Source organism: Somniosus microcephalus, chromosome 13 (genome assembly GCF_052327205.1).
Source record: "Somniosus microcephalus isolate GS21.2 chromosome 13, FLI_Smic_1.0, whole genome shotgun sequence".
NCBI lineage: Eukaryota > Metazoa > Chordata > Chondrichthyes > Squaliformes > Somniosidae > Somniosus > Somniosus microcephalus.
Window position 1 is genome coordinate 194,533,150 of NC_140999.1, and position 14,480 is coordinate 194,547,629.

At 49.8% G+C, this 14,480-nt stretch overlaps 1 protein-coding gene across 1 annotated transcript in view; it reads left to right on the top strand.

The window, feature by feature from the left end:
• Window positions 1-6,379: 6,379 nt before the first annotated feature.
• The window catches only part of mrgbp (MRG/MORF4L binding protein), a 29,928-nt gene continuing 21,827 nt past the window's right edge, over window positions 6,380-14,480 (top strand). The window contains exon 1 of the mRNA XM_086005907.1: window positions 6,380-6,410. Within this exon, the coding sequence (XP_085862033.1) occupies window positions 6,395-6,410 (16 nt within the window). The 5' untranslated portion in view covers window positions 6,380-6,394. The remainder of the gene's footprint in view (window positions 6,411-14,480) is intronic.

Consider the following 14,480-nt stretch of genomic DNA (forward strand, 5'->3'; position numbering starts at 1 on the left):
TCTACAAAACGGGCCGCGCAGCGTCGCCGGGAAAAGAAAACAAGAGAGAGAGAGGGTGGAGCGCACAGGGCGCGGTCGGTGCTCAAGAACAGGGCAGCGGAGAGAAAATAAACGGGGGGAAGGAAAGCGAGACGCGCCGAAGCCGCGGGTCGCCGCCATTACCCTGTAGAACGCTAGGAGCAGCGTGGCAGCAAGGGGAAGAAGCAAAAGCGCGGGAGGCGCCATTTTATCCCGTTGGGGAAGAAGCAAAAGCGCGGGAGGTGCCATTTTATTCCACTGGGGAAGAAGCAAAAGCGCGGGAAGCGCCATTTTAAATCACCCAAGATGCCGAAAAGTGGCAGTATCACTGCTTTCGACAACGAGGTAGAAGACTGGACCACGTATGTGGAAAGAATTGAAGTGTACTGCAAGGCAAATGAGGTGGCCGATGGAAAGAGGGCGTCGGTATTATTAAATCTGATGGGCGCGAGTACGTATGGCCTATTGCGGAATTTAATTACCCCAGCTAAACCAATGGAGAAAAGTTTTGAGGAGATTGTTCATATCTTACAGGAACACCTAAGCCCTACACCACTGCTGATAGCAGAAAGATTCAAATTCCATAAAAGAAACCAGCACAAAGATGAGAGCAATGCTGACTATCTTACGGAACTACGCAAGTTATCGAAGCACTGCCAGTTCGGAGCAGGACTGGCAGACACCTTACGGGATAAGTTTGTCTGCGGGCTCCAGAGTGAAGGAACCCAGAAATGACTACTTTCGAAAAAGGACCTGACTCTAGAACAGGCTTTCAGCATGGCAGTATCCTACGAAGCAGCAGCACGGGGAGCTGCGGAAATACAACAGAAACCACAAGAATATAGCGCTAACGAAATGGCGTATGGAGCAGAAAAGTGCTATCGCTGCGGCAGAACAACCCATGAGCAGAAGGATTGCTGGTTTAAGGACAAAGTATGCAGGCAATATGGAAAAATGGGACATACAGCAAGAGTCTGCAGGTCGGGAAAGAAAACCAGCACGACAAGAACTACTAAAGAACAGTACAGGAAAGTAAAGAAACTGATAGACAGTAGTTCGGAAGATCAGGAGAGTGATAAGGACTCCGGGAGCAGGAGACTAAGTTGTCTAAAGTTACACAACGTGATCGCAAAGGAGGATCACCGAACCATTTGGGTCACCCTCACGATAGCAGGGTCCCCAGTAAAGATGGAATTGGACACAGGATCAGCCCTAACTGTCATGAATCGACGAGACTATGAGCGGCTATTCTCACACATACCCTTAAAGGACACGTCCATTGTATTGAAGACATACACGGGGCAAAAGGTTTACCCCAGAGGAAAAATAAGGGTGCCAGTTAAATATAACAGCAAGGAAACGCAGAAACTATATATGTATATACTACGAGATGGAGGACCACCATTATTGGGACGTGAATGGATCCGAAAAATACAATTGGATTGGCATTCCATTCAGGCGCTAACTGTGACTGACAAAAAGGATGATGACGTCGCACCTGGACGTCTGTCACAAATTCTATCTGACGCGGAAGAGGTGTTCCAACAAGGACTTGGGACTCTAAAAGGAGTAAAGGCAACCATAAAGATTGAAGATAACGCAAACCCAAAATTTTTTAAGGCCAGACCGGTGCCATACGCGATCCGCCCAGCCGTTGAAGCTGAACTGGAGAGTCTGGAACGTTCAGATGTGCTGTCCAAGGTGGACTGGAGCGAGTGGGCCACACCCATCGTTCCTGTAATGAAGAAAGCATTGAGCAGCACGCCTGGGGAGCCGAAGAAAGTTCGCATCTGTGGGGACTTCAAGGTGACTGTGAACCCAATCCTGCACACAGTACAATATCCACTTCCGCGGATAGAAGGTATTTTCGCCTCACTATCTGGAGGGAAACGTTTTACAAAGATTGATCTGGCCCAAGCGTATCTACAAATGGAGGTGGAAGAAGCATCTAGAAAATACCTCACGATAAACACTCACAAAGGCTTTTACCAGTACAATCGACTGGTATTCGGGGTAGCATCAGCCCCGGCTATTTGGCAGAGGGCGATGGAACAAGTCCTGCAAGGGATTCCGGGGACCTAGTGTTATTTGGACGACATCCTAGTTATGGGCGAAAATGACAGTGAACACCTTGCCAACCTGGAGCAGGTGCTCACAAGATTACAGGAATATGGGCTACGAGCCAACCGCCCCAAATGCGAGTTCTTCAGGAGACAAATCTCGTATTGTGGCCACATGATTGATGAAGAGGGGTTGCATAAGTCGCCGGACAAGATTGAGGCTGTAGTCAAGGCTCCAGCACCGGAAAATGTGTCGCAACTAAGGTCGTTCCTCGGGTTGGTGAACTACTACCATAAGTTCTTGCCGAATTTATCTACAATTCTGCACCCACTGAACGCCCTGCTACAAACTGGAGTAACATAGAAATGGAGTGATGAGTGTAAGCGTGCCTTTCAGGAATGTAAATGCCTAATCACTTCAAAAGAAGTATTGGCCCACTACAACCCAACACTACCGATTCGGTTGGCATGTGATGCGTCACCTTACGGCATTGGAGCGGTGCTGTCACACAAATTCCGTGACGGTTCAGAGAGGCCGATAGCCTTTGCATCGCGCTCGCTAACCTCAGCCGAGCGTAACTACGCCCAGATTGACAGGGAGGCCCTCAGCCTGGTGTGGGGGGTGAAGAAGTTCAATCACTATCTGCACGGGCAGAAATTCACCCTACTGACTGATCATCAGCCCCTGGTCTCAATTTTTAACCCAAAGAAGGGCGTTCCGGTGATGACGGCGCAACGGCTGCAAAGATGGTCACTTTTTCTAGGGGCACATCAGTACGACATAGAGTACAAGGGTACGAAACAGCATGGAAATGCTGATGGGCTGGTGCGCCTACCGTTGCCTATGGTGGAAGAAGCACCTGCAGTGGACCCTGTGGAGATATTCCATGCGACCATAGTCGAATGTTTGCCTGTTACAAACGCAAGTATTGAGAAGGAAACCCGAAATGACCCGACACTCTCTCGGGTCTATGATTTGATGGTGAAGGGATGGCCAGCATATGGCGACTCACTGTTGCCAGCATTCTCGCCAAGGAGAGAACAACTGTCAGTGTGCCGGGGGACCTTGATGTGTGGATCCCGAGTGGTAATCCCACCCAAGTTGAGAGATAGAGTGCTCAATGAGCTTCATGAGGGTCATCTGGGAGGGGTAAAAATGAAGAGCCTAGCCAGGGCGTTTGTGTGGTGGCCGGGAATCGATAAAGAAATCGAGGATATGACCAAGAGATGCACAGGATGCCAGAAGGTCCAAAACGCTCCACCACAGGCCCCGCTACATCCATGGGAGTGGCCCTCATCTCCATGGCAACGGGTACACATTGATTTTGCTGGTCCATTTCTGGACTCAATGTTTCTAATCGCTGTGGACGCCCATTCGAAATGGCCAGAGGTCATTAAAATGTCCTCCACCACCACGGAGAAAACTATTGCAGTCCTAAGGACCATCTTCGCCAGGAATGGGTTGCCAGAACAGATTTGCTCCGACAATGGGCCACAGTTTGTGTCTGAGGATTTCCGGAGGTTCCTGAAGAATAATGGGGTGAAACATTACACATCTGCCTCATATCATCCAGCCACAAATGGATTGGCTGAGAGGTTTGTTCAGACCTTTAAAAAGGCCATAAAGGCAATGTATAATGACGACATACCACTACAACACAAGGTGGATAATTTCTTGTTTGCTTACCGGAATGCGACACATGCAGTAACCAACCAAACTCCAGCTGTACTGTTTTTCAACCGAAGGCTAAGATGTCGCTTGGATTTGCTCAAACCAAACATAAGACGAGATGTTGAGGATAAGCAGTTCCAGCACATAAATGAGAAGCCAACCAGGAGCTTCAAGATAGGGCAACCAGTCTTGGCCCGCGACTACCGAACAGAAAAATGGCAGCCAGGAACGATATGCACACAGCAGGGACCACTAATGTACACAGTGGACGTTGGAGAGAGCATCGTGAGACGCCATGCTGACCAGATTCTAGAGTCACAGGAACAAGCCAAACCTATACCACAAGCATGTGCACCTGGTAATGAGCCCGTAGTACAGATTGCGTCTACCTCAGAAGCAGTGGTATTGGAAGCTGACGAACCAACCAATGACAATGAGCCAGAATCGACTCCACCGCAAGAACAGGATACTCAAGAAAGGTGCTATCCAGTCAGGATCAGGAAGCCTCCTCAAAGACTGAACTTATAAATGATTATTTCGGTTGATGTATATAGTACCGAGAAAATTGTAATAAGTTATTATTTAGTTGTTAAATGAATGTTATGTACTGTTTATCTAAAAGGGGAGGAATTGTTGTGTATGTACCTTTAAGGGAATAACTGGTTTTAGACTGCAGTACCGGCAGTGACCACCCCTGTATAAAAGGCCCTAGCAGGCTTCTGTAGTTTCAGTCTGACGTTGCCTCCTGTTCAGTAAAGTACCTGTTAAACTGTTCTCCCGAAGTCCGTGTATTATTGAGGCGCGGACTTTACACAGTAGATGTTAGTTCAATTAATAATTTTAAATCTGAGATCGATCGATTTTTGCTAGACAAGAGTATAAAAGGATATGGAGCCAAGGTGGGTAGATAGAATTAAGATACAGATCAGCCTTGATCTCATCAAATGGCGGAACAGGTTCGAGGGGCTGAATGGCCTCCTCCTGTTCCCAAGGACAAGCCACCCAGTTATCACCCCTGGTTTGTTGCCACCTATCTCTGACCGTGCCTGTGTCACATGACTTGCCCAGTATCCCCACAGTTCCGTCTCTGGATTGCTCTGCTCCGTTCCCCGCTCGGTGTCCTGGGCTACACCAGGAGAGATATTATAGAGCAGAGTCCCGAGTGTTGAGTAAATCTCTCTCTTCCTGTTACCGAGAAGATGCTCCTGCTATTACAGCAGCCCAACATCAAAAAAAGAGACCAGACCTCGACAGGCAACAAATGACGTTGAATTTTCCTGAATAACAACAGAAAACGCTGGAAAAACTCAGCAGGCCAGGCAACATCCGTGGAGAGAGAAACAGAGTTAACGTTTCAGGTCGAAACCCTTCCACAGAAACCTGTTCTGTAGAAAGGTCATCGACCCGAAACGTTGGCCCAGAAATTCGGGTCGGGAGCTTCCCGCGGGTGCAAGCCCCCGACCTGCACTTACCTTGCGCGCTGACCGTTGAGCTGTGGGCCCGCGTGGGATTCCGATCCTGGGCCTGCTCCAGCTGCCGGCGCGCAGTGCTTGCGTATCCCAGGGGCGCAGTTAGTTCGAAGCGTCCCCTGGGATCACATGGGCCACGGGGAGCCAATCAGAGCAGGGAATGCTCCATTCATAAGTCTGACAGGAAGACCTGTCAAAACTTAGAAATACTACGGGCCCCATAACATCACTAAATCTTCAAATAAATTTTTTAAAAACACATTTTTTAAATAAACTATAAATTACATGAAATAACTATTTTAAACAATAATTTAAATTTTTGAACAAAATAATTTTATTTTCTAACGGGCTAAAAATAAACTTACCTTTCTTTAAAGTATTTAAAAATAATAAACCTGTGGAAAAAATGCCTTGCGACTGCTTTTTACATGTCTAACTTCTGGAGACTTACCCTCCCGGGAAAACCTGCAAAAAAAAACGAAGTTCGATGCGCACGCGCAGCCTCTCTCGCGCACGCGTTCAACCTCTGAACCCCTGCTTTCAGGCGAATGGAAGTGCCGGTTTCCCGCGCATGCGCAGTGCATGCACGAAACTGGCACTTCCATTGGGCTTACAGGTGAGTACTGCGTGCGTACTCACCCGTGGAGACCCGAATTTCTGGGCTCTTAACTCTGTTTCTCTCTCCACGGATGTTGCCTGGCCTGCTGAGTTTTTCCAGCGTTTTCTCTTGTTATTGTGGATTTCCAGCATCCGCAGTATTTTGCTATTGAACTTTCCTGTTCTGGTTCATGCTATAGATCCCGTTGGGTTGCCAACTCTGCTTGGACACATTCCTGGAGGTATCATCACATGACCTCTCGCCTCTAACCGCGCTGCCTGCTCAAACAGCCTTTTCCCATCTCCAATATTTTTATAACTAATAAACGAAAGTGTTCAAAGAAAAACACACAATTTAGTTAAATGCCCCTGTGATTTTTCTCCCGGGCGTTGCTCCCAGCCGTGTCCTGGAGATTAATCATTAATTCCTGGAGACTCCAGGCCAAGCCTGGAGAGTTGGCAACCCCTTAATGGAATTGGAAGAAGAGCAAGGCGTTCTCTGGTGACATGGACAACAAAACTCTCTCAACCAACGCACCAAAAACCAGATTACTATCCATCGCCTTGATATTTGTGTGATGATGCTGTGCACAGGTTAGTTGCCCAGGTTTACCTATATCACAATAGTGACTGAGATAATCCATATTGTGAAACTCGACATATTTCTGTGGTGTTAACAGATTTTAAACAACTCATAAAGGAAACATTTGCAGGGCTATGGGGAAAGAGCAGGGGGAGTGGGAGTAATTGGAGAGCTCTTTCAAAGAGCCGGCACAGACACGATGGGCCGAATGGCCTCCTTCTGTGCTGTGTGATTCTATGAATTAACCTGGAACACATGAGTCCGGTAGAAATCATTCTGGCGCAAGGTGGCGAGGCTGCGGGCAGGTTCTCTGGGCTGCGAGTGGTTCTGCACAGTGCTGCTGTGTGAAACCGTGCCCCTCACTGCCTGTTCTCCACCTCGGATTTAGTTGCAGAGAATGAATTTCTTAATCAGGGAAATGGCTGGATTGAGGCGAGTGCGGGCTCTGACTGAGGGTTTCAGTGTCAGGGCTTCGCATTACTCTGTGCATGTGATCACTGGTCGATCTGTTTCTGGGACAAGCAGCTGTTTGCAATGTGACACTGTCAATCCAGCCCTCTCCCTACCTCCAGAATCCTGCTGTACCTCAGAGTGGGGGAATTATTTCTTTTTAATTGAGTTTTGTTTTCACGATGGGAGCAAGTTTGCATTTATCATCAATTCATAGTTGCCCTCATCCTTGTTTTCAAATCCCTTCATGGCCTCGTCCCTCCCTATCTCTCTAATCTCCTCCAGTCCCACAAACCCCCGAGATCTCTGCGCTCCTCCAACTCCGGCCTCTTGCCCATCCCCAATTCTCATCGCTCCACCATTGGCGGCCGTGCCTTCTGTTGCCAAGGCCCTAAGCTCTGGAATTCCCTCCCTAAACCTCTCCGCCTCTCTACCTCTCTATCCTCCTTTAAGACTCTCCTTAAAACCTACCTCTTTGACCAAGCTTTTGGCCATCTGCCCTAATATCTCACGTGGCTCGGTGTCAAAGGTATTTGATAATCGCTCCTGTGAAAAGCTTTGGGATATTTTACTACGTTAAGGGGGGCTATATAAATGCAAGTTGTTGTTGCTTTAGCCCTGTTTACATCCGAGTGGTCTGGAGCCAGCTTCAGGCTCAGCCTGAGTCAGAAGGCCACAGGTTCGATTCCTGCTCCAGACCTTCCCAGCGTGTGGAGAGCGGCTACAGGCCCAGATCGGGTAACGACGGCAGGTTCCCTTCTCTGAAGGGCTCTAGTTGGGGTTTGACCACAATCTGGCAGCTTTCGAGGTGGCAGCCCATAAAAATAACAGATTTGTTGAAATCAATTGATCCTCTTGGTTCATCGAATCATACAGCACAGAAGGCGGTCATTGTGCCTGTGGGTTAGTCATGGCTCAATGGACATCTCTCACGCCTCTGAGTCAGATGGTCGTGGGTTCAAATCCCACTTCAGAGACTTGAGCACTAAAATCTAGGCCGACACTCCAGTGCAGTACTGAGGGAGCGCCGCACTGTCTGAGGGGCAGTACTGAGGGAGCGCCGCACTGTCAGTGGGGCAGTACTGAGGGAGCGCGGTACTGTCGGAGGGGCAGTACTGAGGGAGCGCCGCACTGTCGGAGAGGCAGTACTGAGGGAGCGCTGCACTGTCGGAGGGGCAGTACTGAGGGAGCGCCGGACTGTCGGAGGGGCAGTACTGAGGGAGCGCCGCACTGTCGGAGGGGCAGTACTGAGGGAGCGCCGGACTGTCGGAGGGGCAGTACTGAGGGAGCGCCGCACTGTCGGAGGTGCAGTACTGAGGGAGCGCCGCACTGTCGGAGGTACAGTACTGAGGTAGTGCCGCACTGTCGGAGGGGCAGTACTGAGGGAGCGCCGCACTGTCGGAGGGGCAGTACTAAGAGAGCGCCGCACTGTCGGAGGGGCAGTACTGAGGGAGCACCGCACTGTCGGAGGTACAGTACTGAGGGAGCGCCGCACTGTCGGAGGTACAGTACTGAGGTAGCGCCGCACTGTCGGAGGGGCAGTACTGAGGGAGCGCCGCACTGTCGGAGGGGCAGTACTGAGGGAGCGCCGCACTGTCGGAGGGGCAGCACTGAGGGAGCGCCGCACTGTCAGAGGGGCAGTACTGAGGGAGCGCCGCACTGTTGGAGGGGCAGTACTGAGGGAGCGCTGCACTGTCAGAGAGGCAGTACTGAGGGAGTGCTGCACTGTCGGAGGGGCAGTACTGAGGGAGCGCTGCACTGTCGGAGGGGCAGTACTGAGGGAGGGCTGCACTGTCGGAGGGGCAGTACTGAGGGAGCACCGCACTGTCAGAGGGGCATTACTGAGGGAGCGCGGCACTATCAGAGGGGCATTACTGAGGGAGCGCAGCACTTTTGGAAGGGCAGTACTGAGGGAGCGCTGTACTGTCGGAGGTGCCGTCTTTCGGATGAGATGTTAAATCGAGGCCCCACCTGCTCTCTCAGGTGGATTTAAAAGATCCCACGGCACTATTTTGAAGAAGAGCAGGGGAGTTCTCCCCAATGCCCTGGTCAATATTTAACCCTCAACCAACTGATTATCTGGTCATTATCACATTGCTGCTTGTGGGAGCTTGCTGTGCGCAAATTGGATGCCACATTTCCCACATTACAACAGTGACTACACTCCAAATGTACTTAATTGACTGTAAAGCTCTTTGGAACGTCCTAACATAAGAATTAGGAGCAGGAGTAGGCCATTCGGCCCATCGAGCCTGCTCCGCCAAAAAATAAGATCATGGCTGATCTTCTACCTCAACTCCACTTTCCTGCACTATCCCCATATCCCTTGATTCCCTTAATATCCAAAAATCTATCGATCTCTGTCTTGAATATTCTCAATGACTGAGCCTCCACAGCCCTCTGGGGTAGAGAATTCCAAAGATCCACCGCCCTCTGAGTGAAGAAATTTCTCCTCATCTCAGTCCTGAATGGCCGACCCCTTATTCTGAGACTGTGACCCCTGGTTCTAGACTCCCCAGCCAGGGGAAACAACCTCCCTGCATCTACCCTGTCAAGCCCTGTAAGAATTTTGTATGTTTCAATGAGATCACCTCTCATTCTTCTAAACTCTAGAGAATATAGAGTCATAGAGTCATAGATTTATACAGCACAGAAAGAGGCCCTTTGGCCCATCGTGTCCGCGCCGGCCATCAAGCCCTGTCTATTCTAATCCCATTTTCCAGCACTTGGTCCGTAGCCTTGTATGCTATGGCGTTTCAAGTGCTCATCTAAATGCTTCTTGACTGTTGTGAGGGTTCCTGCCTCTACCACCCTTTCAGGCAGTGAGTTCCAGATTCCAACCACCCTCTGGGTGAAAAAGTTTTTCCTCAAATCCCCTCTAAACCTCCTGCACCTCACCTTGAAACTATGCCCCCTGGTTATTGACCCCTCTACTAAGGGGAAAAGTTCCTTTCTATCTACCCTATCTATGCCCCTCATAATTTTGTACACCTCAATCAGGTCCCCCCTCAGCCTTCTCTGCTCTAAGGAAAACAACCCCAGCCTGTCCAGTCTCTTCATAGCTGAAGCGCTCCAGCCCAGGTAACATCCTGGTGAACCTCCTCTGCACCCTCTCCAATGCAATCACATCCTTCCTATAGTGTGGCGACCAGAACTGCACACAGTATTCCAGCTGTGGCCTAACTAGCGTTTTGTACAGCTCCATCATAACCTCCCTGCTCTTATATTCTATGCCTTGGCTAATGAAGGCAAGTGTCCCATATAGGCCTAGTCTACTCAATCTCTCCTCATTGGACAATCCCCCATCCCAGGAACCAGTCTGGTGAACCTTCGTTGCACTCCCTCTATGGCAAGTATATCCTTCCTTAGGTAAGGAGACCAAAACTGTCCACAATACTCCAGGTGTGGTCTCGCCAGGGCCCTATATAATTGCAGTAAGACGTCTTTACTCTTATACTCAAATCCTCTTGTAATAAAGGCCAACATACCATTTGCTTTCCTAATTGCTTGCTGTACCTGCATGTTAACTTTCAGTGATTCGTGTACAAGGACACCCAGGTCCCTCTGAACACCAACATTTCCCAATCTCTCACCATTTAAAAAATACTCTGCTTTTCAATTTTTCCTTCCAAAGTGGATAGCTTCACATTTCTCCACATTATATTCCATTTGCCATGTTCTTGCCCACTCACTTAGCCTGTCTATATCCCCTTGAAGCCTCCTTGCATCCTCCTCACAACTTACATTCCCACCCAGCTTTGTATCATCAGCAAGCTTGGATATATTACATTTGGTCCCCTCATCCAAATCATTGATGTAGATTGTGAATAGCTGGGGCCCAAGCACTGATCCTTGCGGTACCCCACTAGTTACAGCCTGCCAACCCGAAAATGACCCGTTTATTCCTACTCTCTGTTTTCTGTCCATTAACCAATCCTCAATCAATGCTAGTATATTACCCCCAATCCCATGAGCCCACATTTTGTTTAATAACCCCTTGTGTGGCACCTTATCGAATGCCTTCTGAAAATCCAAATACACCACATCCACTGGTTCCCCCTTATCTATTCTGCTGGTTACAACCTCAAAAATCTCTAACAGATTTGTCAAACACGATTTCCCTTTCATAAATCCGTGTTGACTCTGCCCAATCCTATTATTATTTTCTAAGTGTCCTGTTACCACGTCCTTAATAATAGATTCTAGCATTTTCCCTACTACTGATGTCAGGCTAACTGGTCTGTAGTTCCCCATTTTCTCTCTCCCTCCTTTCTTAAATAGTGGGGTTACATTTACCACCTTCCAATCTGCAGGAACCGTTCTCAAATCTACGGACTTTTGGAAAATGACAACCAATGCATCCACTATCTCTATTGCCACCTCTTTCAAAACTCTAGGGTGCAGGCCATCAGGTCCAGGGGATTTATCGGCTTTCAGTCCCATTAATTTCTCCAGTACTATTTTTTACTAATACTAATTTCTTTCAGTTCCTCGTTCTCGCTGGACCCTTGGTTCTCCACTATTTCCAGGAAGTTTTTTGCGTCTTCTTCCGTGAAGACAGACACAAAGGGGTCGATTTTAACTCAGGTGCGGGCAATTGTCGGGTTCCCCGAATTTCATGATTCCCACACGAATCTAAATGGATGTGTGAGATTGATGCAATTTTAACTCAATTGGCCAATTGATTTCCAACGTGTGGGAAGCCTTTGCAAATGGGTTTTTCATGATTGCATGTCCCCTCCGATGACGTCATCATTGCTGCTGCATTTAAGGTCCACAGCAAGCCTTGCTTCCTCTGCAGGCTTCCAAGCTTCCCCCTTATGATGGCACAGGAGCCTGCAGGAACAATGGCCAGCGGGAGGGCAAGAGCTGTGCCTAAATTTGATGAGGCATCACTGCAGGCATTGTTGGATGGTGCTAGGGTCCACAGGGAGGTCCTGTTCCCTTCTTCAGGGAGGAAGAGGCCTCCCAGTCAGACCAAGGCTGTGTGGCTACAGGTGGCAGGGGAAGTCAACTCCTTGGGGCTCATATGGCGTACCTGGATGCAGTGCAGGAAAAGATTCCATGACCTTCATCGCACTGGAAGAGTGTACTGTATGAAGTTTCCATCACCCTCAATCTGATCCCCATTGCCTTTCCTCACCAGCACTCAGCTTTAGCAACCTCTTCCTCCACATCCCACTTGACACTCACATCCATGCACCCTGAGCCATTCCCTCTCTCTCTATGCTCACATTCACCTAACTATTCGACCATGCAGCCCTCACACTCCCTCTCACTCTGATGCTTTGAACGCAACTTACAACACACAGGGAGGGCCCTTGGTCTTGCCACCTCATTCCATCTTTGTCTCCTTCTAAGTATCTATGCTATGCAATCTCTACACTCACTCCTTCATTCTCACTCAACCTCCACTTGTCTCCCTCATTGCAGGAGAAGAGAGCTCACAACAGGAGAGAGCGAGCCAGGACAGGAGGAGGGCCGCCCTCATTAGCCCAGCTCACCCCCTGGGAGGAAGGCGTCCTGGAGATTGTCGGGGCTGACAGAGATGCGGAAGTTGGGGAAGGACAGACCGGTGCATCCCCGCAAGCTGGTGACAGAATAGTTTTCCATCTCTCTCATTGACATTGCATGAGTCGCTGATAATGATTCTGAAGCTACATCATATGGACTTATGATCATCTGCAAAATGCAATGTGCATGTAACCTTGGCATCACACCTCTAACTTTTTCCTTGACTCCCCCACAGGACCATCGAGAGCCCCCATCCCCAGTGTGCAGGAGGAAGAGCCTGAGATGCCAGACTCCTCAGAGGAATCTGCAACCTCTGAGGGCACAGCGTCAGCAGAAATAAGCGCACCCAGCACCAGCGCAGACACTCACACCTCGGTGGAACCTTCGGGACATAGAGTAGTGTTGTCACCTGGTGTATCACAGCTCACAAGTGAGCATCAGCAGATTGTGGAGACAGGGACAGCAGTGGAGAGTCCTCGTCAGCGGGTGCAGGACTCTGCCAGCTTGGCTCAGCTGCATGTCGACCCTCTGCCTCTGGGTCCATTCATAAGATCAGAGGTGATGGAACTCCATGCACAGATGCAGGAGTCTCTGGCAGGTTTTGTCTCCAGGGTCGCTGTGAGTGTGGAGCGAATGGAGGAGTCCATAGCGAACATGAGCAGAGCCTTTGTGGAGTCATTGGCGCATGAACGCATCAACACAGAAAGGATGGCTACCTATGTGGAAATGATTGCTGCCTCCGTGGTAAGGCTGGCTACGGTAGAGGAGAGGAGGGCTACGGTCATGGAGGAGGTTAGTCGCCAGGGTATGGAAAACATGGTGAGTGTTCAGAATAGACTGACATCTCTTGAGGAGCGATGGGCATCTATTGAACAGAGAAACCAGACCTTCATGGAAGTCCTTCTAAGTAGGACTGCCAGTGCAGATACGGGTCCCCATGGCCCCCCTGATGTGCAGCAAGGTGCTCTCCAGCCACTTGCAGGCGCGGAGGGGGAGCTGACCCATGAGAGGGAGGTTGGTGGCAGACCTCAAGGAAGTGGGGGCTCCTCTCCAAGCGCTCACACTTCCATGCCACTGCAGAGCCCTCGGTCAGAGCCCCGCCGGAGTCCACATCCAAGTGAGATCGGAGTCTCAAACCCTGCACAGCCGCAGGAGCAGCAGACTGCTGGCGAGCCCTCACAGGCTCGCCACCCCAGAGGACACCCGCCAAAGGTGTCAAGACAGGAGCAGCAGGAAAGTGAGCAAGGGGCCTCCACATCTGCTGAAGCCACAGGGGAACCACTACGTAGGAGCACGCGCAAGAGGAAAATAAAGCACAAGTAGTCACAAGGGTAGTCACTTGGGTGAAATGCTGTGTATATTGTAAAAATGCCATCAGTTGGTTCTTGTGCATAAAAATTCTGATGGCAACTGTTGCAGTTCTGGCGTGTGTCATTTCGCAAATGGGGCTTTCACATTGAGGGCTTAGGATTACTTGCAGTTGTCAGGATGCTGGTCAAATAGCTAGGAATCCGCAGGGTTTGGCCATTGTCGATGCTCAGGTAAGAAGCTGCGAGGCAAAAGAGTTTGATTTACTAGGCTAAGCAAATCTGGCCAGGATGAGCGCGTTCCTTGCATCCCGGGCAGCAATGTTCTCGTGTAATGCTGCCGCTGGTTGATGGCCCTCTGCAGGATGCTCGTTTTCGCACTCCTCCTCCTCCACATCTGAGGAGGGTATGTGAGGAGCCACTTGGTCCTCAGGAATCTGCAAGCCACGACGCTGTGCCATGTTGTGAAGTGCACAGCAAACCACGACGATTCTGGAGACCCTGGCTGCTGAGTACTGTAGGGCTCCACCTGATCTATCCAGGCATCTGAAGCGCATCTTCAGCAAACTGATGGTTTGCTCGATTATGGATCTGGTGGAAATGTGGCTGGAGTTGTAGCGCTCCTCAGCTTCGTTGGCTGGCCTCCTCAATGGCGTCATTAGCCAAGTCCTCAGGGGATAGCCCTTGTCTCCAAGTAGCCATCCGTGAAGTTGGTCTGGCGGCCTGAATAGCGGAGGCACACTAGACTGGCGCAGTATGAAGGAGTCATGGCAACTGCCAAGGTACTTGGCACAAACATGCAAAATCTCC